The 26,686-nt window shown below is 44.6% G+C and overlaps 1 protein-coding gene across 1 annotated transcript in view; it reads right to left on the minus strand.

Annotated features, from left to right (window-relative positions):
- Nucleotides 1-5,265: 5,265 nt before the first annotated feature.
- Nucleotides 5,266-26,686, minus strand: part of PIGU (phosphatidylinositol glycan anchor biosynthesis class U) — a 38,500-nt gene continuing 17,079 nt past the window's right edge. The window contains exons 9-12 of the mRNA XM_015413395.1: nt 24,995-25,138; nt 17,581-17,705; nt 14,835-14,977; nt 5,266-6,539 (exon numbers count right to left, since the gene is read on the minus strand). Coding sequence (XP_015268881.1) covers nt 6,426-6,539; nt 14,835-14,977; nt 17,581-17,705; nt 24,995-25,138 — 526 coding nt within the window. The 3' untranslated portion in view covers nt 5,266-6,425. The remainder of the gene's footprint in view (nt 6,540-14,834; nt 14,978-17,580; nt 17,706-24,994; nt 25,139-26,686) is intronic.

The following is a 26,686-nucleotide window of genomic DNA, read 5'->3' on the forward strand; positions in this document are numbered from 1 at the left end:
ACCTTCTTGACTATCTTGTAGTCTATTTCCTTCTGGTAGTGAATAAAGAAAACGCTGCAGGGGTCTCATATGAACTCTAGGCCACGGTAGTAGATCTTGGCACAACACCATCATGCCCAGGAGACATGCTAGGGTCATCACCTCCAGTGTCTAAATGTTCAGAACCTGATGAAAGATAAGTGAGAAATTTTACTAACCGCTCCTGGAACAGAAGAACCCTGTCCTGTCTTGTGTCTATCCACACTCCCAAGTGTGTAATTACTTGAGTTGGCTCCAGGGTCCTCTTCTCCCTGTTAATAGCACAACCATGTCCCTGTAGTAAGGTAAAGGTAAAGGTTCCCTTGCTCGAAAGCCAGTCGAATCCGACTCTAGGGTTGCGGTGCTCATCTCCGTTTCAAAGCCGAAGAGCCAGCGCTGTCCGAAGACGTTTCCATGGTCATGTGGCCGGCATGACTAAACACTAAATACTTGGATTATAAAGTCCAAGTGTAGGCTCGCCTGGTGACTGGACTCTGCCTGGATCAAAACGTCTTCCAAGTAAGGAAAACAGGACCACTCCTCTCAGACTTAGGAAGGCCACTAGTGTCCCCAGGACCTTGGGGAATGTCGTCATGAAAAGGCTCCTTTGGAGAAAATGAGGCCTAATTAACAAGTGTACGCAAAAAGGACAACCAAAATGAGCATAAGATTGGGGTGCTGCTGTTCCTATGAAGAAACGCTGAAGTGTTTTGGACCTTTTTTTAGTTCAGGAGAAAGACAAAAGAGGAGGAACAGGACCTATATTTATAAAATTATGTAATATATGGCGAGAGTAGATAGAATTTCTCAGATAAATCTAGAACTCAGGGTCACCCAATGACACTGAGGTGCAGTAGATACATGTTCTTTTGTCTGTTCTGTATCTTCATACAATGTTTGTTTGGATGTGGAATTAACTTCCACAACACATGGCCAGCAGCACGGAAGGCTTCCACGGGAGAATCAAAGGCATGCATGCATGGAGGATAGGTAGGTCAGTGGCTGTTAGTAATTATGACTAAAGGGGCCCTCCACACTGAGAGGCGCTATGCCTCTGAAAACCAGATGTGTGTGGGGGGGCAATGGGAGGCAGGATGATTACCTTATTTGTCTTGCTTCTGGGCATCCTAGATGCAGCCACTGTGGGGAAACTGCTGACCTAAATGGATCTTTGATCTCATCCAGCTGGGCTAGTCTTATGTTCTTGCAAATTAGCAAGGCATGTAGGCTTTAATGGGCACCAAATTAGGCAAAAGTGGATTTTTCTCTTGTAAAGAAACATTAACAGTATCATGTATAAGAAAGGTCATTCCTGGCTTCTTATTTTCCTCTGTGTATGTGCTGGTATATATGGGGGGGGGGGGGGGGGGGGCTGCCACAGTCCTAGTTTGCCTAGTGTGCCAGAAACCAGCTTGTGAATTAGACCCATGACCTATATTAATAATGCAAAATTGCACTGTACGCTGGCACAATTTATTGTGCTTCAGCTGATTACAAGGATGGGCACCAAACTCTGCAGGTGCACTGAGCTTTGCAAATCCTACTGGCTTGCCAGCTTTCACCTAGCGTGCCTACGTACTTCTTAAAAACCCATCTGCAATCATAAGGGCTAGAAACTGGCTTATAAAAGAGCTTCATTTCAACAGATTTGCAGAAGGCACACAAGCCCCAATTAGATGATATCCCCAAGGATATGAGCCCATCCTGCTCTTGGGCTTCATGGAAACAGCTGGTTTGCCTCGTTTTACAAGCAAACTGTTGTACTCGATGGACCCTTGATCTAATCCAACAGAGCTCTTCTTATATTCTTATAACACTGAGGGTTTCTCCTCAGTAGACATATCAACATATACACTGCGGTGCAATGGTGCGGTGGTTAGCGTGCTGGAGACCTGCATTCAAATCCTCACTCTGCTGTAAAGTTCACTGGGCCTGTCACATTCTCTCAGTCTAACTACCTCACAGGATTGTTACAAGGGAAAATGGGGGAGGGGAGAGAGACCGACATATGTCACCCTGAGCTCCTTGAAGGAAGGCGGGGATAAAAATATACTAAGTAAAATACATGGGGAGGATTTCAAACTTGAGCCGATGGTGATCTAGGTTCAAATTCCCTTCTCAGCTATGAAGCCCACTGGGCCAGTTGTGACTTCCCACCCTACCCTACCTCACAGGAGTGAGGAAACAATATATAATTTTATCCTTTCCTTCTCATAAAAAATAAAAAGATGGGAAAAAATTGATCTAGAAGAAACATAAAAATTAACGGGAAGGAAATACAGAGGACATAGCAGGGCTTTTCAGAAGTGTTTCCAAAACAACTTAAATGTGCTTTACATATATATGTATATAATCTCCCACTTCAAAATGGCCACCAAAGAGAGGCACTTTGCTTTGGGGGAAAAGACAATCCTCTGTTATTGCACAGACAGATGCCCTTCAGACGCACAGGAAAGAAAATGGCTGATGCTATGGCAACTGCTCAGTACCAGGACACTGCAGCTCCAGGCCTTCTGCATGCCAGCTCGGATTAGGATGTAAGAGGATCAAAATGAAGGGGGAAAATAATAGGATGAAAATGTAGGGGGCAAAATAATAGAATCAGGACACAGCTGCACTAGTCAGGGAAAAGATTGTTATATTAATTACATTTAGCTAAAAGGCTTTATGGCACTTTAGTAAGAATGGAGCAGGACACACTCAAGTAGCCAATACACACAAAACTCAATGCAGCCTCCTGATTTCCCCAGTAAATGTACAACAGATGTATAGGACACTTGGCATAGCACTCACTCTTCCTGCCTCCTTTCACAAAGGCATCTGCTGTAATTAATGTCTGAGACACATTAATCTTGCCCTGCTTGCAGAGTGCAACCCCACCTCCCACACATAAACAACCCCCCCCAGCATTTTCTGATTCTCAGAGGGAAGAATAATCAGTGACTATTTCATCTGCAGCTCTAATCTGAATGGCCCAAGCCAGCCTGATCTCATCAGATCTTGGAAGCTAAGCAGGCTCGGTCAGTATTTGGATGAGTGACCACCAAGACAGCCCAGGGGCGATATACAGAGGCAGGCAATGGCGAACCATGTTTGAATGACATTTGCCTCGACAACCCTATGGGGTCGCCAAAAGTCAGCTGCAACTGGTTTGCACTTTCCATCATCGTTCCATTTGTGAAAGAGGGACCTTTTGGGGAGAAAATGAACTCTCTACAAGTCTAGAACATAGAGTAACCTTTTTGCTACTCAACAAAATGATGACTTCAGGTGAGGCTGCCATTTTGTCAGACTATGTTATTAGGCAATGCCAAAACCAGGCTTATGCTGCATGGCCCCATACACAGATAGGAACATCTTGCTTCAAATGAAGGAGTTTTATCAGACTGCTGTATTTAATTGGCACTCTTCACAATAAGAGATACCGGTCATCGGCAATATACTCCTTCACAACTGGGTAGACCTAGATATGTTGGCAGTTTGACTACTGCCAAAAAGAGCAGCCCCACCTCTCCTCTGTCTCTCCCATGAACATCTAGGGATACTTGATGTGTGACCAGGGGGGTCGGCGATTGCAAGTTTCCTCCCCTCTGCTCCAGTTTACATGCTGGTGTTTGTAGGAAAGATGTCGGTTGGGACAGGAAACCCCCAAGGTGGACATCACGTTATGTATTCCTTGATGCCATAGGGAAGAGTGAGGTACCAGGCCACTTTTTTGGGAGGAGATGTAGTTCTGCCAAAAGACAATAGCAATACTATTCCACATACATCTGGACCCCAGTGGCCCCTTGTGTGGTTCTTGGAACTGCCAATAGGTTTCTTTTTCATTTGGTGCTAGGAAAGTATCTCTTCCCCACCTCAGATATGAAGATTCTACTAAATTACATGAGTGATGTTGAAAGCATTTGCCCTAGAGACACCTTTTGTACAGTTCATGCTCTCTTCTGAATTGCAGAAATGTTATCAGTGTGGGACTGGAAGATGGCAAATTTGCAGGGGGGGGGGTAGGGGGATGAATGGCCTTTGAGTGCCTCCAGTCTGCAAGATTCTTCACAAAACAATAGCCTAATGGCTTACCTTGAGAAGTTTGACATAAATGCCAACTGGGCTTTAGAAAAGAAGTAAATTCTGGTACTTGGTGATCAAAGCAAAGCCTACCTCTGAATGAAGCCATCATAGAAAAGTTGGATATAAATATTTTAAATAAATAACAAATACATGCTAGCACCTGCAGGTTCCCCCTCCACACACAAAAACCATCAAGATAATTACCGCAGGCTAAAGCTTTGTAGTGTTAACAGGCTCTAGCCCCAAAGTAAATACCACAACTTCAAAGAGGACACAGGAGAATTTTTTTTAAAAGAATGCATAATTTACTACTCACGCTGCAAGGTACCCACCCACCCCCACCCCATAAACTGAGAAGAAGAGGCCTGACACTGGCAGCCCTTTAGCATCGGTCTGGAGAGCAACTTCCTCCAGTTTTTTGTGGCAGGGCTCTGTGCTACTGGAAGCTCTGGTTATGTAAAAGCCGCCCCCCCTTCCCCTGGACACTGGATTGGAAATCACTAACTTTAGTGCAATAAGGCAAGAATATTTTATTTTTTTTCTTTAAAAAAATCCCTTATAAACAATTTCTTAATAAGAAATCCATTGGAAGAGAAAGGAGATTGTGCCCTGCAGAATGGCTTTGCAAAAATGGCAATGGGGGCAAGGACACATTTTTATTATAAGTACAGCGGGCCTATGTCCAATCTCTTCGGCTAACAGACAAAAAGGGTGATGTGTTTTATGATGCTGAGCCTTGTAAAACCCTTCAGGGCTTTGGGAGTTTGGCTGGATCCCATTCGGCATCCCGGCAAGGGAAACACACGGGTTGGTGAGACAGAGGAAGGAGCCAACTGGAGCCGTGCTGGGTCAGAACAGTTTAAAAATAGCAGCAATGACCAAACAAACAGAAATAGCTGTGTCTTGGTTACCGGAGGGAGGAGATCTGACTGAATGCACTGCACTGAAAGCAGGTGGGACGGGACAGCCATTTTTGCAGAACCACTTTTCTAATACAGTCTTGTTTAAATGAATGCTTATCCTGCTGAGAGAGTAACACTTTAAGTAGATAGATTCAGGTGGGGTAGCCGTGTTGGTCTGAAGCAGCAGAACAAAGTTTGAGTCCAGGGGCACCTTTAAGACCAATTACGTTTTATTCTGGGTATAAGCTTTCGTGTGCATGCACATGTGGTCACACACAGAGACAGAACATACACAGAATTACACCCAGAATAAAACTCTGTGGTCTTAAAGGTGCCATTGGCCTCAGACTTTGTTTCACTTTGAGTAGATACTTGCAATGGTCAATTGCTGCAAACCCCTTCCAAGCAGCCCATGGAAATCTGGTGCTCCCCTTTGGACGGAGGCCAGAACTTCTGTACAATTTAGCCCCTGTCCCCAAATCCCAGAGATCAGAGAACACAGAATATGCTTCCAAAATAAAAGGACTGGTGGTGGTTGGGAGTGGGGAAGGTTGGAGGAACCTTCCTATGAAACTTGAGAGCTAAAATGTTGATGGAGTCTCTGGTCCATGTACGTAATATGGGCCCCTTGTGTGTTACTCAAATTCCTCTTCACTGAGACCCGACACAAATGACTTTGTAAATGGCGTTATTAAAGAAAACTGAGTAAGCTCCATCTATCTGGAAGCTCCACCCAACTCTCTTCTGTTGACTGCATCTAAGGCTTGGGAGTTGACCCCTCGATGTCTCCAAGGACGGTCCAGTCATCAGCTCCATTCTGAATTACTACCCTGAATCAACCACTTATCATGAACGGTGCAACATCTGAGGCTTCCAGTTTTCCAGTGTGAGCAGAGTGTTCCAGTCTATGAAGCCCAATGCCCTTTCTTCAAGTGCCCAAGGAACCCTGTAACATCAGGCAGGTGAGCCTCCAGTCCAAGAAAAGAAAGAAGAGTGGTAGGTGGAACCAAATAATTGCTTATTGAAGCTATTCCTTTCCAGAAAGAGGAAGGGTAATTCCAACAGCATTCCCAAAAATCGTACAAATAATCATCTATGGCCTTGTCTGTCCCTGTATATAAGATACAGGCTTCGTTGCAGTCCAAATGCTTTTCACCGACTCCTGATGAATCACTCAGAGCAGATGACTTGTGTTCTGCAAAACTATGGTTAGAAGGAGGAGCTTCAAAAGAGACTGTGATCCACAGAAGCAGACTTCTTATCCTGTTATGTTCTTTGCACCAAACTCTTTGTACCAGTGTATAAATTAGGTTATTCCCACACAAGCTGCAGCCTTTTCTCCACTTGCAAAAGGTACTTTCCCAACAGTCAGAACCGCCCGCCCACCCCAAGCATGGTCTGTTCAGCCTGTTCTCCAGGCTGTGTTGGATACCAGGATTATTTGAGGACCAGCATAGCCTCTGTCCCGTCTTTTCTTGTTAAATAGAGTCCATGAGTGAGGTAGTACTCCCTCTGCAGGAAGGCGTAGAAATAGTCCGAGATGAGCAAAATCTGCAGAAGAAACCAAGTGTGAGTCACATCAGTCCTTTCCAAACAAAATGGATGCATGTACAGACCATGAACTTTCAAAGACTGCCCACGTGATAACTTTGGCAAGGTTTGATATCAGCTGTCCAAAACATATCCAGAGACCAAAGTCTAAGGTAATAATCACAAACACACCCCAAACCCACAAAAGGTTTGTGTTCTCTTTTAAGCCAGGACTTTTACCATAAACACAATACATCAAAGTCATTAACCTAATTCCAGAGGAACAGCCACTGTTAGTGTGGTACAGCAAAAAGACAAAGAGTGCTGTGTTATTTTATATCTACCCCACAATGCTCGGACCACTCAGGAGCCCCCACAGCCCAGAATAAAATATTTATAATTAGATATAAATTAATTGTGCAGATCTCTGAGGCTCTTGCCTAGGACACTGGTGGTCGCACAGGAGGCCGTTTCATTGGGCTAGCATAATCTAGGATAATCCAGTGATAAACAGACCAAATCATAAACCCCTGTTCAAATTTTATCCCCCCCCCAAGAATGCAACTCACTAGGACCAATGTTCCCTCTAAGTTGAGGAGTCTTGTGAGCAAAAATTCTACTTTGTGAGCTACTGGCATTAAAGTTGTGAGCGAGCTATTTGGCTGCTGCATAAATTAGTTTGCTCTGGAGCCAATCCTTCCTGAGCAAAGACAAAAATCTGTGAGCCAGAGGCTAAAAAACTGTGAGCTAGCTCACACTAACTCAGCTTAGAGGGAACCCTGACTAGGACTATTGCCTACCATTTTCTTCTCACCTTGACACTGAGAGTACTCCATCTTAGGATGCTAGGGCTGCCAAATCGGGCCGGGGGGGGCGGGGAAACCCCCGCTTTGGAGGCCTGATTTCCGCCGCGGCGGAATCGGGCCCCGGGGGGAACCCTGCCCCCGGCGTGCGCATCACTAGAAAGTGACGTGGACGTCACTTCCAGGTGACGTGTGCGCGCGCACTCACCCGACGCCGGCCAGGAGCCCCCCGCTCCCAGCGAAGAATTATTTGGCAACCCTAGAGGATGCCAGTCACAGTTACTGGTGAAATGTCAGGTTCTACAATGCCAAGACCTTGGCCACACATCCCGGAAAATCTACAGCAGCTAATGAACTCTGGCCGTGAAAGCCTTCAGCATCACTAGGACAGCTTCAGTTACCTATTTACAATACAAAGGAGGCCCCAATACTTGGTGGGGGCTGTGATTCAGTGGTGAAGCACATGTTTTGCATGCAGAAGATCCCAAGTTCAATGTGAGCCCGCACTGCGGGGAGGGCGGGGTATAAATGGAATTAAATAAATAAATACCTGGCATCTCCAGTCAAGGAGATCTCAAGGAGCATCTGCACTTTTTCACTAGTGCTTCTCCCCCCCCATTGTTAGTATGTACTGTGGTGCACCCTGCAACAGCGGGCTGAACACAAAAAGCACCGGGAGGGGCAGGCCTCATGTGCCTGTGTTTATTTGCATGCAGAATATAGGCACCTTCTCTTTCTCCAGTGGAGCAGCAAATGATTTAATGGTTTCCAGCATGCTGCATTTGAGCTCTGGGGTTTTAGCTCTGCACTTGACCTGGTTTTTCCTCTTACAATTAATATTCAAAAGCCACACCTCTCCTGTGCAAAACAGGCTGGAAGTAACTACATGATGGCACAGAACTAATGATCTATACAAAAGCAGACTAATGGGCATATGCATTAACAGTTTTGAAGCTAAGAGTAATGGGGGGAGAGAGTACACTAGTAGGAGCTGAGAAAGTAACCATAAACACACCATTTAAAAAAATGTGACTTTTGCTGCTGTTGCAAATAAAAATCCCAGTAACATTTCTTTACAGTAGATTTCATAATAACTACAATTTCCATTTCATTTATATGCATATTTCCAACTGTCTGTAATTACTCCTGATCTGCACCAGTATGATCCAGGCAGCCTTTAATCTCAGGAGACGAATGTTTCTCAATCCACCTTTTGTCTGTTTTCCTCTCTTGTTTTGCATTTTATTCCCTCCAACGTTTACATTTTCCCTCCTGTCTTTCTGGTTCATTTCTTGGTGCTGTGGTTTGTCCCACCCACCCCCTTCTGTTAACAGCGTAGAGATGTAGGTTTGGAATGTGGATCATCCAGGTTTCTAAGCAGACCTCACCAGTGGCCGTTCTCTGGAGATCTGATTCTGCTTGGCCATCCCCCATCAGCCTGGCAGTCCACAGTGGCCACTGCTGGACTCCTCTCTCCTAAAGCAGATTCCTGTAATGGACACTCCACCTCATCGTTTCTAAAGTGATCATACCTGACCTCCAAGCTTCCACTCTTCCTTATTCCCTGTTCTGTAGTTTCTATTAAATTGTCAGCAATTCTGGCAGTGGCCTGCCCATGTTGACTCTTTGTACAGTGTTTGAAAGAACTTAAAGTGGTAAACAAACCAGTCCAATGCTGGCCACTTTCCATTTTACATAAGGTGAAATTCTGTCCCTGCTCACCTGGGGGTGGTCCACCAACCAAGTTCTGCCTGAAAATTCCTCCTTTGGGCCTTGCCTTATAGAGATACTGCCCTGCCAGCCCACTCCTAGCTAGGGATGCCAGCCTCCAGGTGGGACCTGAGGATCCCCTGGAATCACAGCTCATGTCCAGACTATAGCGATTAGTTCCTCTGAAGAAAATGAATGCTTTGGAGGATGGACTCTATGGTATTGTACGCTCCTGGGGTCCCTGTTTGCCCCAGAATCCACCCACAAATCTCCAGGAATTCCCCTTCTTGGAGCTGACAACCCTACCCCCCATCCTCTGCCGGTGGTCAGGGGGGACCTGGCAACCCTAGCTCTTCTAACCCCCTAGGCAGGAACTGATTACCTTTGGAGAGTTTGCTTAGGAGGGCACAGAGCACAGGTCTGCCTGCCCCCTTCCCACCCAACCTTCCTTCAAATTACTGACATTACATGAGCATCTAAGCATGTAGGTCCCTAAGCATGCAGAAACCAAGGAATTGAAATAATTCTAACTTCTATTCTGCCTCTACATGGATGGTAGTTTGCTGAGCCAGTGCTTTAGAGATACTGCAGGTTTCTAGACTAAGAGTCAATATTCAGATACAACGGGACTAGAACTATGGTGGACATTATTTTCTCTAGATGGGTGATTTCTGACACACTTTCACAGAAAAAGTCTGCCCTCCCCCCGGACAACTATTGAAGTCAGAAGTTGCTTTGGGATTCTCAGACAACGAGGCCCTGGACTTACTGTCATTTGCAAAGCTGGGAACAACCAGTGATGACATTAGCTTTGAAGTTAGCCCTTCCTGATGTCCTGTTAATTATTAAAGGAAATGATGTGGGGGGGGGGCAGTAAAGGCATAACTTAAACTTAGCTGGGTACTTATCCATTTGGAAAGCATTATATTGTGATTGAAGGCGTAAGGCAGTGAGACAGTTTGCTGTTGTTTCCTGGAAAGTGACTCACGGTCATGGGAATCTCTGGGTCAGTTTATGATACAAGGCAGCTGGATCTCAGAATGTGGCAACTACCACAGATGACAACTACAAATTACCCCAGCATAAAAAAGGGTTGTATGAATGCTCACTCTGGAGCTGCAACTCACGTGTCAAACAAGCTCTTGATAAAAGAGAGAAAGATGGCTTCCTCAGAACTGCACTGCTTTGTGCAAAGTACAATGTGGCTCTCAAAGGGCTGCAGCACTAAGGTCACCCATGAAAAGCCCATCCGCTCTGAACTGTCTTAATGGCCTTGGATGAACTCGCTCACCCAGCTCTTTACCAGCCCACCTTGTAAGGGCTATCCTGGCATTTCTGAGACTAACAACATTCATATCGTATTTTCTATTCAGAGGGCATATGCGCTCACAAGAACGGGCAACCAAGCAAAATCCTCAGCTACCTATTACACTGGGCAAAAGGAAAGCTTAATTTAATAAAGAATACACACTCATAATGTGGTCACATGTACCAGTCCATCAAAGAGATACAGAAGCAACTTCCTCATTTCAAGTCTGAAGAACAAGGTCTGTTTTCACAAATAGTGTGATTTAGAAGAAACATATGCACAGGGAGTCAAACTGCTGCTCAGCGAGGGCTCAGCACCCTCCTGATGGTATTCAGGGTGTTATTTAAGGACACTCTGGCCAAGATAGATGGACCAGCCCTGCCAGTTTTGAAAGAGGGACCGGGAAAGCTTGAAAGGTGAGACAGGAGGAAACAGTCCTTGCTGCAACACTAATGGGAAGGAACGTGACATCACCAAAACCATCTGTTTGGTTCTTGGCTTTCTGCTGGCCAAGCTGTGCTGATGCAAACAACAATAAGGAACTCTGCAAGAAAAACTCTACAGGACTCTTCTGCTGACAATGTAACATAGCGCAATAGGTTTTCTACCCAGAGGACATATCCATTCATAAGAGAAGGTAAACAAGCAAAATACTCAGCAGCCTGTACATGGCAGCCAGTACGTGGACCAGCACAGCCTCAGTGGGGCTCTTTCCTAAGCACTGAAACGTAGCTCTGTGTGTGTTTGTGTGTGTTTTCTCACTACATCTGGATATATATGGCATGTACTGTCCCTGATGTGAACTTGGATAGGACGATCCCAATGCCAATCTTCTACTTCCTTTTAAAATACTAGACAAAGCTGATAGCTGCAACTTGGGCTGAAGTACAATGTACGGCATTCTGGGAGCATGCCTCACTGAACTTGGTGAGACTTGCTTCTGAGTAAATATGCCAGGGATGAGATGTCTAGTAAAGAAGCCGAACAGAAGCAAGGACAAATGGTGGCTCCTGTCAACACGATTTGGGAACACACCGCTCACAGAACACTTTGCCAAGCTTACAGCTCTAGCTGGTCCTCCAAAGCATTTTTAGTTCCACAGGGAGGTGTTGTTTGTTTGTATAAAGCTGCAAGCCCTCAGGGCAAACTTAGGTGGTAATATATGATGAAAGCAAAGACATCAGGAAGCAAGTTAAAGAGAAAGAGAGAGGTCAAACAAATTCAAAATCAACCATGATTTTCAAATTCCTATCAATTCTAAGCCTATATCATACTCTGTTTAATGCTGGGAAACCCGGTCATTTTTGTTTTTAAAAGTTAGTGATGCCAGATTAGACAGTGGTCTTAAAAGGGTGTGACTCTTTAGGATTGCACTGTAAGTATATCACACAATAAATTCCACTCATCTGCTGATAACTGACATCTGCTACACTCCTTTAAATGATACACAGGTCACCTACATTAAACTAATAAGAAACATTCTGGTTTGTCACAGTTGTCTATAAACCTCTGTGCATTTACTTTGCTGCGAATGTCTACAGGAAATACCTGTTTTACTGCATAATCCATACTTTCCAAGGTGCAATTTGGATTTGTGACCTAGAGCTGCTATCCACTACTAGCTGTGGATGACTGTGTTTACTCAGCCATGTTTTTATAACTGTCTTCTCCAGCTTTATGCTGAACACTCACAGCGATTCTTTATTCTGTAAACAGTTTCTTTACACATCAGATTCTTTCTAAACTATCTCATGGTTAAATGGTTAACTTCAGCCTCAAAGCATGATGTCTTTTAGGATACAAGATAAAAATATGCTAATCACATTGCTTACTGTCAAAATAAAAGTCACATTCAAAGAAGCATTTGGCTATTCAGGAGAAAATAAAAACAGACTGTTTTGCAGGAACATATCTTGGAGACAAATTGGAGGTTGGCAATAGGAAGAGAAATAATTGCTGCTGCTTGAAACAGCACAGAAATAGAAGAAAGGATGAGATTTGGAGAGGGGAGTTGCTTCATGGAATTAAAAGCATAATTAGAGTTGACAGATGGGAGCTGAAGTGTTGAATTTAAGAAGAAGAAAGAATATCCTAATCCTACATTGCGTTCAGCTAGTTTAGATACAGCAGGGATCACAACATAGGACCATGATCACATCTGTAATCCACACTTTCTTATTTCCATAACTTTGCTTAGTTCCCAGGGAGGAAAGTGAGATGATGTAACCTGATCTTATTAGATCTCGGAAGCTTAGCAGGGTTGATACTTGTAAGGGACCACCACCAGGGAAGACAATGGCAGACCACCTCTGCTTCTCATTTGCCTTGAAAGCCCCTGCTGGGTTGCCGTAAATTGGCCAGAATTTGACAGCACTTTACACACATAATTGGTTCTCAATAAAAACAGAGCAATTAATTCAAAGGAAATCCTGACTTCAGGATACAACATAATCTGGCACAACAATACTCTGTCTTCTAAGCAGACAACAGGCCACAACTGTAAGATGGCTGCTAAGACAGGTTCATTAATGGCTATTGGCTACGATAACTAAAGGGTATACATCAAGATGGGTAGCTCTGTCTGTCTGTAGCAGTGGAAAACAGCAAGAGTCTAGTAGCATCTCAAAGACTAACAGATATCTGAAGAACTGAGGAGTGACTCATGAAAACTCATACTCTGCCAAATGTCTTGTTAGTCTTTAAGGCGCTACTGGACTCTTGCGCTTTTCTAAATGGTTTACAGTAGTGATATACCTCTGAATACTGGTTGCTGGGAGGCAACAATGGAGGGAAAGTTTTGATCTCTGTTACTATCTGTGGGCCCTCAGGGTCATCTGGCTGACTAGTGTGTCACAGTGGCTAGAGTGTCGGCCTACAACGTGGTAGAGCAAGGTTTGAATCCTCACTCTGCCATGGAGGCTCAGTGGGTGACTTTGGCCCAGTCATACACAGCCTCACCTACCTAACAGAGATGTTGTGAGGATAAAATGGAAGAGAGTAGAATGGTGTATTAAGCCACTTTGTGTCCCCACTGGGAGGAAAAGCAGAGTATAAATGAAGTAAATAAACACTGTGTGTGACAGAATGCTGGACTAGGTGGACCACTGGCCTGATCCAGCAGGGCCTTTCATGTGTTCTTTTGTACTGTCACCTCTCTTTCCTGATCATCTGTAATTTAGCCATAGAAGAAGAAGAGAGGTGTCTCAGAGTGGCTTACAAACTCCCCTCCCCACAACAGACACCCTGTGAGGTAGGTGGGGCTGAGAGAGCTCTGACAGAAACTGCTCTTTTTCAAGAACAGCTGGGCCAGAACTACGGCTTGCCCAAGGTCATCCAGCCAGGTGCAAGTGGAGGAGTGGGGAATCAAACCCGGTTCTCCCAGATTAGAGTCCGCACACTTAACCACTACACAAAACTGGCTAGAAGACAATGTTAATCTGCATCCTGGGTATGAGCCGGATAACAGCAGAAGACTCTAGATAAATAAGAACATAAGAGATGCCAATGTTGGATCAGGCCAAAGGCCCATCCAGTCCAACACTCTGTGTCTCACAGCGGCCAGAAATACCAGTGCCATCAGGAGGTCCACCAGTGGGGCCAGGACATTAGAAGCCCTCCCACTGTTGACCCCCTCCCCCAAGCACCAAGAATACAGAGCATCACTTGCCCCAGAGTCCCTATCTATACCTTGTGGCTAATAGCCACTGATGGACCTCTGCTCCATATGCTTATCTAATTCCCTTTTCAAGTCGTCTATGCTTGTAGACACCACCACTTCCTGTGGCAGTGAATTCCATGTGTTACGGTAATCACTCTTTGGGTGAAGAAGTACTTCCTTTTATCCGTTCTAACCCGACCGCTCAGCAATTTCCTTGAGTGCCCACGAGTTCTTATATTGTGAGAAAGGGAGAAAAGATGGTGAAGCTGACAAGCTAAACATCACCATGTCAGAGAAAGCAACTTCTCTTCTAACTTGCCAAGCTGGAATAACAGCTCCCCATAATTTATTCTCCCGTTATTGGGCTCAGTTCTCCAAAAGCACTAACAATCCCCCCCCCATTGTGTGGGCCAAATTGGACCCAAAAATGAGAAACTAAACCCAATCCAAAATGTACACAGGCACAAATTTTTTCCAGCATTCCACAGCCAACATGGACAACAGAAGGCAGGGATATAAGTGCTAGAAATCAGAACTCTGCCACATTCTTCAGACACTTCACCAGTTGTTATCCATGCACTTTGTAGCCTCCCCTTGAAAATGAAATCTGCCTTAAGTCTCAGCAAGAAAGGTGGAGTATAAAGTAAATAAATAAAAATGAATGAATATAAATGACAGCTAAGGTTCCAATTATATTGATTTCTGTATTAGATACTGAATTCAAAGCTTTTTCTGTGCTTGTGGGGGCACTTGGGACACATGCAAAGCCCCGTGGTTAGGATGCCAGGAACTCAAGAAGATTTTTCAAGCCTTATTCCTCCCCTTGTTTTACTAACCTGCCCTACGTTGAATGTCAATGTGATGGCATAGTAAAAATTTGAGTTGGCACTTCCTGCATAGATCCAGAGATGCCACAGAACAGGAAAGAGCACGGAGCAGACGATGAGTACACAGGAGAGGATGAAGATGTTCCGGAGGACTGCAACAAAAAGCAGAGGTGTCATTAAAATGGGTTAAGTGATATGCTGATTAGTCCTTGCCTTTGTACCATACAAGCTATAATGGGGTGGCAGATACTAATTTAAAGGGTGGTTCTAGAGACAGCATCTATAGAAATCCCTCTGGCAAGAACCAATAATTAACGGCAATTCCTGGGTGTGACAAGAGCGTTGACAGGTTTATTCTGCACCCATTACACAGCCCCCGCTTCCAGTTCTTGGATTTAAGCAGGTGCAAAAGAAAAGCGCAATTCATACCACTGGTGGGTAAGGGTAGGAAGTTGTGGGGGGAACTGAATGGAAAGCTATTTTTGGACTGTGTCGTCCCCAGTCCGCCCCCCCCCCCCCTTCTAAACTGCAGCAAAATGTTAGCACTTTTTTCTGTAGTTTATGTGGTACATTTTCTTTTTCCTGATCATGTCAAGACAACAGCATATAGCGAATATCTCGTGCTGGTGAAGCATTGTGTTTATCTGAATGGATTTTTACCCGCACATTTACAGTGTTCTGTTGTGAAATGTTCTGTTCCAGAAATGGAATATTTACATTCTTAAAACTTCATTCATCCATTGATGTTTCCATACCTAGCCCTTCCCATTCAATGCTCCGACAATCTCATTCCCCTGAGGAGGTATCTATGTTGACTATGTAATCATCAAAGTGTTGAAGACCTTCTTTTCTCAAGACTCACTAAAGCTTTTTCCTCCCTAAGGAATGTATTACAGAGCCTCTTCCTACCTCAGTCAGGTTGCTGTGATTAATTATGGAAGCGGTTTTTAAATCTCCCTTTGCTTCCAGCTTTTGAGATGCAGTTAATATGATTACTGCTTATCTGTTCATACATCGTCTTTTCAAGAGAACAAGCCAGCTACCCAAAAAGAGAACATGCCATATTTTAGCATATTTTGCGATAAAACACCACTATCACAAAATGTCATAAATATGGCCCAAAAGAAAAAACAGCATCATGTCGCTCTTTATATATTTCACGCAACTGATCCTATGCCTTTGCATGTCCAGGATGCACTTCAGAATGAACTAAAGCCAGCTTTCCTTTCTGTTAGGGCCAAGCTAAATGACACATTTAGCCATGAGTTGGATTGAGGGAACTCTGGCCCAACATATCTTTCCATGCAGACTCATGGGGAACTTAGTTACCCCAATACTGCAAGACCTGATTTGGATCAGAACCTCAGCACTAGGGGAGGAGGGGCCTTCCACCCTTCATTGTTTTCCCAAGTCAAAACAGCCGGGGGGTGGGAGAATGTTTTGCCTGGGAAGGGGGGGGGGGGGAAGCATGTGTACTATTCAGAGAACCCTGACTCAATTTGTGGCCAAACATACTGTGTTATTTGGCCCTTACAAATGGGCTAATGTAATCCAAAATGCAGTCAGGAACAGCTGGCTGGCTCCTATTACTAAGGCTGCCCCCAAGGCAAATCACTCCTGGATGCAAAGCAAAAAGCCTCCGGTTAAATCCTTCTGGATTGCTTGCCTCTGCAAATATCATCACAGCAGGCGGTTAAAGTAATCCAAAAGTATGATTTATTCTCAGTCTGCACACCTAGAAAGAGACAGAACAAGTGCAAATGGCAAAAGTTAAGCTGAATAAGCTGGAGAGATGTTACAGCTTTGGGCTGCCGCAAAAAATGCCCCAGTTCAACCTGGTGGGGGAATGCTTTTTTAGGCTGAAATCCTAAAGATACTTTCCTGGGAATGTGCCCCACTAAATAACACAGGACTTACATCAGAGTAGTTGTGCAAAGGACTGCTCGCTGAAAATGCCAGGGACAAGTTCTCACCTAAATTACCAGATACTTGCGAACATCCTGAACTGGCTCATGCATTCAAAGAATCAGTGAAAGAAAGAGCCTGAGTGGCTGATAATTCCTTTTTCAACATCTGACGTAAAACGGTATTCACAGGTTGTCTCCATGGTAAGGTTGGTGAGCTCCAAAAGGGGCACCTGAGTCACCACGAAATAGAGTTTAGGACCTAGCTCTTAGGGAAACAGCCCCCCTTATAATGTGGGGGGGGATTCTATGACACTAGGCCCTGGGACCCAATTCAGAAGAAACTGCACCGTTATATTTGGAGATACTAAACCAAACTCTCTCCTCTGAAACTTTCTTTTAATGCAAAAGCAACTTCACACACTCTCACACACACAAACTTTGGACAGACAAGTGATGGGAAGAGCAAATTGTTGCCAGACCCTCTTTGTTTTGACACATGGAGAAATCGAAAGGAACCCACTGCTGGGAGTGGACTGGACTCTCTCTGTGCTTCGAGAACTCCCAAACAATAAGAAACAGTGAGGATCGCCATATGGCTGGAACCCAAACATCTCAACATGCTTAGCGTACTGGTCAGTCTGGCATCCCACTGTGAATCCTGCTGCAGCATGCCCACACTGGGAATATGAGCAAGCACCCCATCCTGGATGTCCAAAAGGACCTTCTGCCATTAAAACCGGAACACTCATTGGGCCGTGCTTGGCAAGGAAGGGACCGGGAAGTTCTGAATGGAGAGTGACTGAGCTAGGAGCAGCTGGAAGGAGAGAACCGTCTTGCAAGGAACTTACATCGATATAGGTGGCTCCAGAGTGGAAGGAAGGCCATGTACAGGGCGATGTCTCCCACAGTTGGGTAGGACTTGAAGATGGAAATGATAGCAAGTTGAACAAACATGAAGAAAACAGGGTGCTCCCTACAAAAGAAACAAAAAGGCTGTTAAGTTAACTGGATGGTATTGATACTACGGGAATGCCTGAGGCTGCTTGCACGGGTGTATGATAAAGACAAGTAACACAACCCTGTGTCAGGAGGTCGAGGCCACAGACCCCCCGACTACGCAGGAGAACTCCCCAGTAGCTCTCGAAAACACGAAGAAGAAGTACAGCAACCCTTTGAGGGAAGACCCGGGTCTTTGGGCAAACAACCCAAACGGGGAAGTGTTGCTTCTAAGGGAGGTAGACAGGGAAAAAGAGCTCATTGGGCTACAAGACGAGGGGATGACAGAAGGGAGACAGGATGGCAATGTTACTAGAATAGATAGCTATGGTATAAATGGTATAAAGGATTGGTGCGAACACTTTAAGGATTGGGTGTGGGGAGGCCGAAGGGATGAGGACCGCATTGTATCTGAAATAAAGAGAAAACAGGTGACCTCGAGGACGAATGATGGGGAGGTCAGATGATTAGGAGGAAAGTGAATAAAACTGGTACTCCACAATCGGCCCCCCATGGGTAGTAACGAGAGAGATGTGATGACGAAGGGCGATACCCATCACTGAGAGGAAAACCTGATTCCTTTTCAGAAGCGGTCTATCATCCTGGCGGACTCCTCTGACCCTCCCCCATCCGCGTTGCAACCCAAGGCTGACACCCTGTTATTTAATGAAACATAAGCAGACCACCAACTTCTCCCACTGGCCCTCTAACAGCTAAACTGAAGCCTATGGTAGTGATCGTATGTTTGAATACATCCCAGTGTCAAAATCCATGGCATGTGGCCAGCTACCCTGTCAGGGTGCACAACAGATCCAGGTGGGCAGCCATGTTGGTCTGAAGCAGTAACACAAAATTGGAGTCTAGTGGTCTTAAAGGTGCCACTGGACTCTAGTAAGGTGCACAATGTGCAAGTTTGCTATGAACAGGGAAGGTATTTTCCCCTTCCACTGGATGAAATATGTAAAAGCAAGATCCTTCTTCCCCCTCCTCCCAGCATTCAAAGGTAATACAGACCCAAGAGGGCTATGCTCTTTGTGACAGAGGAACATGCAGGTCGACTCTGATGCCCCGCCTCACTGCCATCACGCCTTTCTCCACTGCTTACGCTGCAAGCCCCAACCACCACAGGATTACTGCACATGCCAGAGGTTGATTCGGGGGGGATCGCGGGGGATCGCAGTTCCCCCGGGTGAGGTGTGGGGGCGGGGCACACGACAAAGCCCCACCCCCTGCTTCCAGCCACCCCGCTTCCAGCCCTCATTCAGTCAGGAGAAGAGGGAGGGTAAGTTGCTTCCTCCCCGCCTCTCCCCACCCCTGCCTGCCTGGGGCCAGGGAGGGCCTTGGCGGGGCTTCCTCACACTCCCGCCAGCCTCGCAGGTCCACCGCCAGGCCCCTGATGTCAGGGGGTGTGGCATATGCTAATGAGTTATGCTAATGAGTTCCCCTAGCTCTTTTTCTACGAAACGACCCCTGGCACATGCACAGTATCATCTGAAAGCATGGCAGCCAGGGATGAGGTCCAGATAATCATTTTATTTATCATTCATTTATTCAATTTCTGACTCACTCTCCCCTGCTACTGCAGGCCTCAGGGTAAGTAACAAAATATTTATAAAACAATGATAAGTCAATTAAAACAATTTAAACATCAATCAACAACAGTTAGATGGTATAGCAATAAAGTATAAATAAGGAGAATTTAACCACATTGAAAACTAGGGGAAGGTCCACAAAAAGAAGCAGGACGGGGGCCCATCAGATGGAGTTTTTTTTCTCAGTCATGAGCCCTGGCCATAGGCCTGGTGGAGCAGCTCTGTTTTTCAGGCCCTGCAGAACTGTAAAAGATCCCGCACGGCCCAGATCTCAGCTGGAAGCGCATTCCACCAGGCCGGGGCCGAAAAGGTTCTGGTTGAGGCTAATCAGATGTTTCTTGGGCCAGGAAACACTAGGAGATCTTCATCCCGTGAGTACGATGCTCGGGGGGGGGGGTCCTGAAGGTATGTTGGTCCCTTTCACAAGCAACGGGTACCTGCATCTTCAGGGTGGCCTTTGAAGGAGTAGGAGGACCTGTCTCACAGTTTAAGGATAACACAGCCACAGCAACATACTGTGGTAAGGGACAAACCCTTGGATAATTATTTTGGTGGAGCAGAACTGTAAAAGATCCCGCACGGCCCAGATCTCAGCTGGAAGCGCATTCCACCAGGCCAGGGCCAAAAAGGTTCTGGTTGAGGCTAATCAGATGTTTCTTGGTCCAGGAAACACTAGGAGATCTTCATCCCGTGAGTACGATGCTCAGGGGGGGGGGTGTCCTGAAGGTATGTTGGTCCCTTTCACAAGCAACGGGTACCTGCATCTTCAGGGTGGCCTTTGAAGGAGTAGGAGGACCTGTCTCACAGTTTAAGGATAACACAGCCACAGCAACATACTGTGGTAAGGGACAAACCCTTGGATTATTATTTTCACATAGTCAACCTTACTTGAACAAGGCTCCTCCCTTGTATATGTCAAACTGTCTTTTCTTTTGGAGCACTTACTAAAAGGAAGACATTTTTGTCTACCATAGCAAAAGCAACAACACTTCCTGTGTTACCTTACAGATTATAATTTTTTTAATGGAATAAGCTTTTGTGAGTTCGAGCCTACTTGATCTGATGCAACAAAGAGCAGTGCTTTTCCATTTTGTTTTATTATAATTATCATTATTACTATTATTATTATTAAGCATTTGGCTCAAGAAACATCATCTTATGATCCAGAATAAAGGAAAGTCAGATATGTACAAATCTACCAAATTACACAACACCTAGTTTTCAAGAACAGTTCTGGTAGAGATCCCACATTACCTCAGTTATCATCAATTCTGGTCCACCATTACCTCAGTTATAAAAGTGGAGAGCTTACAATAGCTGTAGTGGCCACAGTGGCAGTCTTCGTATTTCATATATTGCTAAATGCAACAGACTGAAGTTTTTGCTCCCGCATTGGAGTTACCACACTGTACCACAATGTCTTAAGGTGGGCTGAATGGTCCTGCATTCTCTGGTGGTTTTTCAGGGACATCTATTACATTTGTACCCCTCCCCAAAACACACACACACACTTCTGCTAAGGAGCTCTTAGTGGAATACATGGGTTATTGCAATTTATCCTCACAGTACCCCTTCGAGGTAGGCCAGGCTGAGAGATGGTAATTTGACCCAAGGTCACCCACTGTGCTTCAAAGCTATGACTTCCCTACTGCAGATTCAACACTCCAGCCACTACCAACCATGCTGGCTGCCCACATTTAAAAACATGGCTGACTTCTTATCCTGACACAACAAAGATGATATCCTGAAAGTGAACAGCAGTTGTATTCCCCTTCAGCACAGCTTCACGTGAAGCTGTGTCTACAAGCATGTGTTCTGATCTTAATGAAAAGGAGGAAAGGGCAGAAGGCAAAAACAAGCCTGTGAAATCTCTCATCAAGCCAGGACGGCTGATGTAAACATGGCCTAAGAGAGACCTAGAATGATACCTTCGTGCTGAGGGATACTAAGGTGTTATCACACTACAGTCACAGGGCAGGGTCACATGAGCCCCTCTCACACTATTCTTAGCTCTCCAAACACATGGAATAGGCAGCATATGTGGCGCCACTCCAGCTGAGCAGGGGGCCAAAATGGACACCTGTTATCTTCTAAGATTGCAAGTGAGGGAAAAGGGATGGAAGCTTCTAGGGCACTGTGATATGATGAAAACCTCCAAGCACTTATTACATGAGGCTGAAAGGAGACCCCTCTTTGGGAAGAAAGGAATTAAGCTGGTAAACATTGTTCACGGAGTCCTGCCCAACTCCTTCTGTGGAGTCAGATATGAAAAACTAAAGCACCACTGACTGACACTGTCTAGCCTCATCTTGGAAATTGTCCAAGACAGATACATATTTCTGTGAGCAAACTGCTTTTCCAGTAAGGAAGGTTTCCCTCCTTTAATTCTAAATCTAGAGCCACTTTCCTATTATTTTAGCCCTCACTACTTGGCCCTGAGATAGGTATCCTTCTTGATATATTTAAGTGGAAAGCTTCATAACTGCTGCCTATTGCATAGGCTAACTAAATCTAATTATAACCCTTCCTCTTTAGAGATTCGAAACAGAAAAGAAAAGGAAGGGAGACAGAGAGAGAGAGAGAGAGAGAATATGATACAAAAAGAAGAAAAACCAACTGCTTGGATTAACACGAGGAAGAAAAATATAAACAGCACCCAGGAACTATTGCAAATTGCATCCTTGTTTTGCTACATGAAATAACTGCTTCCTTGAAAGTCCTTTTTATTTAGATGCTCAAGGATAGAATCAAACTTTCAAGCATTAACAGAAGGCCAACAATTACTGGCAACATCAGATGCTTTAAAATCAGCCCATTTTCACTACAGTACACACAGTGTTGCAACCAATAGCAAGGATGGTATTTTTATTACATGAAATTCATAGATCTGTAGAGCAATGCATGACCTGCAAATGAGATAAGCCACAAAGAGAGCGTGGCTGGAGCAACATGGAATGACAAGCCTGTGCAACATGGAATGACATGCTTGTGCCAATGTAGATTCAAGCTAAGGAATGCCTCAAATTTCTCAGCAAACTTGTTCAGCAGACGAACTTACCTTGTTTGACACTCACACTCCGACTGAACCAATGAGGGATACGTTTGGATTGCAACGAGCAACCTGAACAGCTGCCAGACAAATAAGCAGCTGCCTGCTGGTCAGAAACTGATGCACAGCTAATAAGGGGGTGAGCTGGGAGTTGGGTTATTATATACCCTACAAAATATTTAGGTAGCGAAGCTGCAAAAGGGAGCTCTTCCCTCCCCTCCGAGCTGGGCAGGGGCATCGAAAAGGGAAGGCAGAAAGAGATATTTTCTTCCCACCACAAGCTGGGCAGGGACTAGGGCTGCCAGGTCTCCTACACAACTGCTTTCTGCATCTCAGCAAGTCAGGGAGGCAGCAAAGATTCCAGGATGGGAGATGAGAAGAACTCTCCAGCTAATCAGTGTCGAGCTGGCTTCTCCCCCCCCCCCCAAACAAAAAACAAAAAAAACAAAGTTGAGAGCAAAGCTTCCCCAGCAAGAGACTAGAAGCTGACTCCCAGATGATCCCTCATCAGGTGGGAGTCAGCTTCCGATGGCTGCAAATAACCCGTTCCTGTAAATACATACAAAGAGGCTGAGAATAACCTGTTGATTAATTGGCTTCCTGATCACCAGTGGCGAACGGAAAGCAAGACAAACAGGTAAGAGATCGAGCATCCCTACTTGAAGTTGTTATGCTTTGTACAAATGTTCAATGATGAGAGCAGTGGTAACAATTTTCTTGCACTAACATCATCATGTTAGCCAAGCCCTGAAGTGTAACAGCTGTAAACATGTAACTGAGAGGTGGCAAGGAGAAGACAGTCTTACTGCATCAGGGCTAACACTGATGCAGGAAGAGGCTAACAAAGGCCCATTGTCCATTTAAACAATAATCTCACACAGGGCATGTGCAGTCCGGAGTTGAGGGTCAGGAACAGGGATGGGCACGAACTGAGCCATGAACCATATGAACTGGGAGGTTGGTTCACGAACTGAACTGGTTCATAGCAGTTCGTGATCCCAGCTTTCTGCTCCCCACGGTTTTTTGTGGGGAGCAGAAAGCAGAGGTTCTCCCTGTGAAAAGCAGCAGGGAGCAGAAAGCAGGGATTTCCCCACAAAAAAGTAGTGGGGAGCAGAAAGGCAGTATTGCAAAAATAAAAAGCAAAACATAGTTAAGAATGCAAATCCTCTACTGTTTTTTTCTGCACTTGTGCACACATACAAGTACAGAAATGTAAATTACTGGAACCTTTGAGCAGGGGGTAGTCATAGACCACATACTATCCTCCTAGGTTTGATCCATAGCATATCAGGGAGCAGGGCTAGGAAGTTCCTCTGCCCGATTTCCAAGGGCCTCTACTGGTCCAGACATCTGGACTGCCAATCGCTTCTCCTGTCTTTCAGTAGCCACTTTGAAGCGCTCTTTCTAACTTAAAGCTTCCAGTAAATAGTGCTGAAATGTCAGAGAAATAATGGTGCCACAGATGGAGACAGCCTTGAAACTCAGAGGGCAAAAAGGCAGAATTTGTCAGCTTCCTAGAAGCTAATCTTGTGCCACTTCAGCAGCATGAACTGAGACCAGCATGATTGGCCGTGGGCCATTCTGCCTGGTCGCTTGAAGGTTGGAATGTTCACATTTGAAGGACTGCTTTTAACACTACACTTCTTTAAAAAAGCATTCTACAGGTTCCCTGGATTTTTTTTTAAACTAAAAAAACCCCAACCCTCTGAGAGGGAATTTCAGAATAATACAGGACCCAGAATCTCTGAGCCGAGTCTCCCTATATCCGATATAACAAACTGGCTTTCTGTGCTGACCTGCACAGCTAAGTGCACTGACTTCTTTAATTTGTTCCCATAAATTGCATTTGCAGGACTATCTAACTGAAATAACATTCATGAAAAACAGCCCTTTTAGTCTGTACATCGAGGCAGACAAAAAAAATCCCTCCCTCCAAAAAAACCCCTCAATGTTTTGGTGGCACCTCAGAGACTAACCTCATGGACTAACTATATTTGGGTTCATAAAGTGAAAGAGGCCTAGCATGAGGCTGAGGTGCACTACTGACTAAATTAAAGTAGCCACATGCTAGGTAAAGATATGAAGAGCTCCACAGGAAGGAAATTCACATTGTAATCCTAAAGAGATTCTATGCCAATTGACTACAATGGATTTAGAAGGGTTTGGGATTGCCCTGTAAATTCTTCTTATACTCCAGGCTCCATATATAAATAGGGCTGCCAACCTCCAGGTGGTGGCTGGAGATCTCCTGGGATTACAGCCGAGCTCCAGGCCACAGAGATCAGTTCATCTGGAAAAAATGGTCACATTGGAAGGTGGACTCTATGGCATTATACCCCATTGAAGTCCCTCCCCTCCCCAAACCCTATCCTCCTCAAGCTCCACCCCCAAAATCTCCAGGTATTTCCCAAACCAGACGACCCTATATCAAAATCAAGCCTTAAGACTCGTTAATTAAGAGAAACAGAGTAAAGTTAATCAAGGTGTGGCTCACCTAAACTAATGAGAACAAGCCAGCTCTCCAGAAAAGAATACTTTTGGAGTTGGTTATTTGACAGCAACACATCATGCGAATATACGAGGTTGCTTCCCCAAACAAAGCAAGGGCAAATGGAATCTACTTACTTTAGTTTCACTGCCAAGGGAATGGTGTAGAAGAAGACATTGATCTGAAAGACGCACACAAAGAAGAGGCTGAAGTGCTCAAACATCTCAGCAAAGAAGTACCAGAAGAGACCAACGTTGGGGGTCAGATCCGGCACAGAAAGGCTGGAATGGATACAGCAATATTGAAATTATTGATTGAGCTACATATATATATATACCAAACTGTTCTGTAAGAGCAAACTCATAAATAATTGGGCTGGAATATGCACACATGTAAACACACTCTCACACACTATTAGATAAATCCTGAAACCTGCTTGGTGCCTATTAATGTATAAATGAATTAAAGAAGCTCTTTCTTATAACTGTCCTTATGTCACTAGGACATTTATAGCGTATTGCTTCCTGCAGCAATACAGTGACACCTACTGGTCATAAGAGCAGAAACAAGGAATAGATTGTCTTATGTTATAGGAACAAGAGTAATTGTTGCTGTTGGAAGACAGAAGTGGTTGCCTGGAAAACTATCAAGAAATGACATGATGCTTCATTTGTTTGGTACCATTTTTTCAGTAACATGTCAGATTAAAACTTCAGACCTTCCTCTAGTTTCTCATAAACCCAACATTCTTTAAAACAGCAGGTGAGGTTTGTTTGCTTTTATGTTATTCAGCCCCAAACTTTAAAATGTCCTAAGAAAAGGATTCAGCATGAACATAGCCCTTTGGCCACTGTGACTTCAGGTACTGGAAGAGAAAGGAAGGGACCAAACTGAATTCAGATCTAATTTAGAGGAGGCTAGGCAAGGAAGGACTGTCAACCTGATGACCATACCCAGCACATTTTTGGCCCTTCACTCTCATTTGCAATAGAAAGCTTGCCTTCCCTTGGTGCACAGGCATTCATTAATGTTTTCCCCAAAGGAACAAAGGATCTGTCAATGGGATGCATTCAGAGTGTTTTTGCAACAACAGTTTTGACATTTATATCAGTGAATAAAAACTGTTTGCAAAGTTCTAACAGAACCAGCCCCTTGAGTTTCTTGTGCCATTTCCTGTCATACCATCATTTTGTCATGTTTAACCAGTATAGACCGAAGTAGTAACAAAAAAACTGTGCAGGAGTTTGTGCTAATAAATTTGAAATATTAATCAAAAAGATTTCATACAAAAGAGTGTACAATATTTGCATAACATATCAAATACAAGTGAAGATGGTGATCTCCGGAATGTTCTGCCATTTCGACACAAGTCTTCTTCTGAACAATGATGTATACATGTGGTGTCTTCTCTATTTCATTTCAACTGATTCATCACCAACAATTTCATGGATCTCTCAGGAACTGTAGAAACAGTTTTTAGAAAAGCCTTTCCATGGGCGAATGAAGTTGAATTGCCTTGATTCAACTTCATTCGCCCACGAAGTTGAATTGCCTTGATTCAACTTCATTCGACCGTGGAAAGGAGTAGGAGCTGCCACGACTGTTACCATCTGTCTACGACTATTACTATCTGTCCTAGCCCTTATTACCAACTCGCCGTGAGCGCAAAAATAGTAGCACTGCGTGGAGCTGTGGCCACTAAGGATACCATCCTGATGATGTCATCTGTTCCCTTGTTAGTTGTTGTGGAGAGCACTTATGTTGTACTGAATGTTTTTAAAATGCAGTTTTAATGTTTTATGTATTGGGCATTGGCCCCATCTGTACGC

Source organism: Gekko japonicus, unplaced genomic scaffold (assembly GCF_001447785.1).
Source record: "Gekko japonicus isolate JY-2015 unplaced genomic scaffold, Gekko_japonicus_V1.1 scaffold79, whole genome shotgun sequence".
Taxonomy (NCBI): domain Eukaryota; kingdom Metazoa; phylum Chordata; class Lepidosauria; order Squamata; family Gekkonidae; genus Gekko; species Gekko japonicus.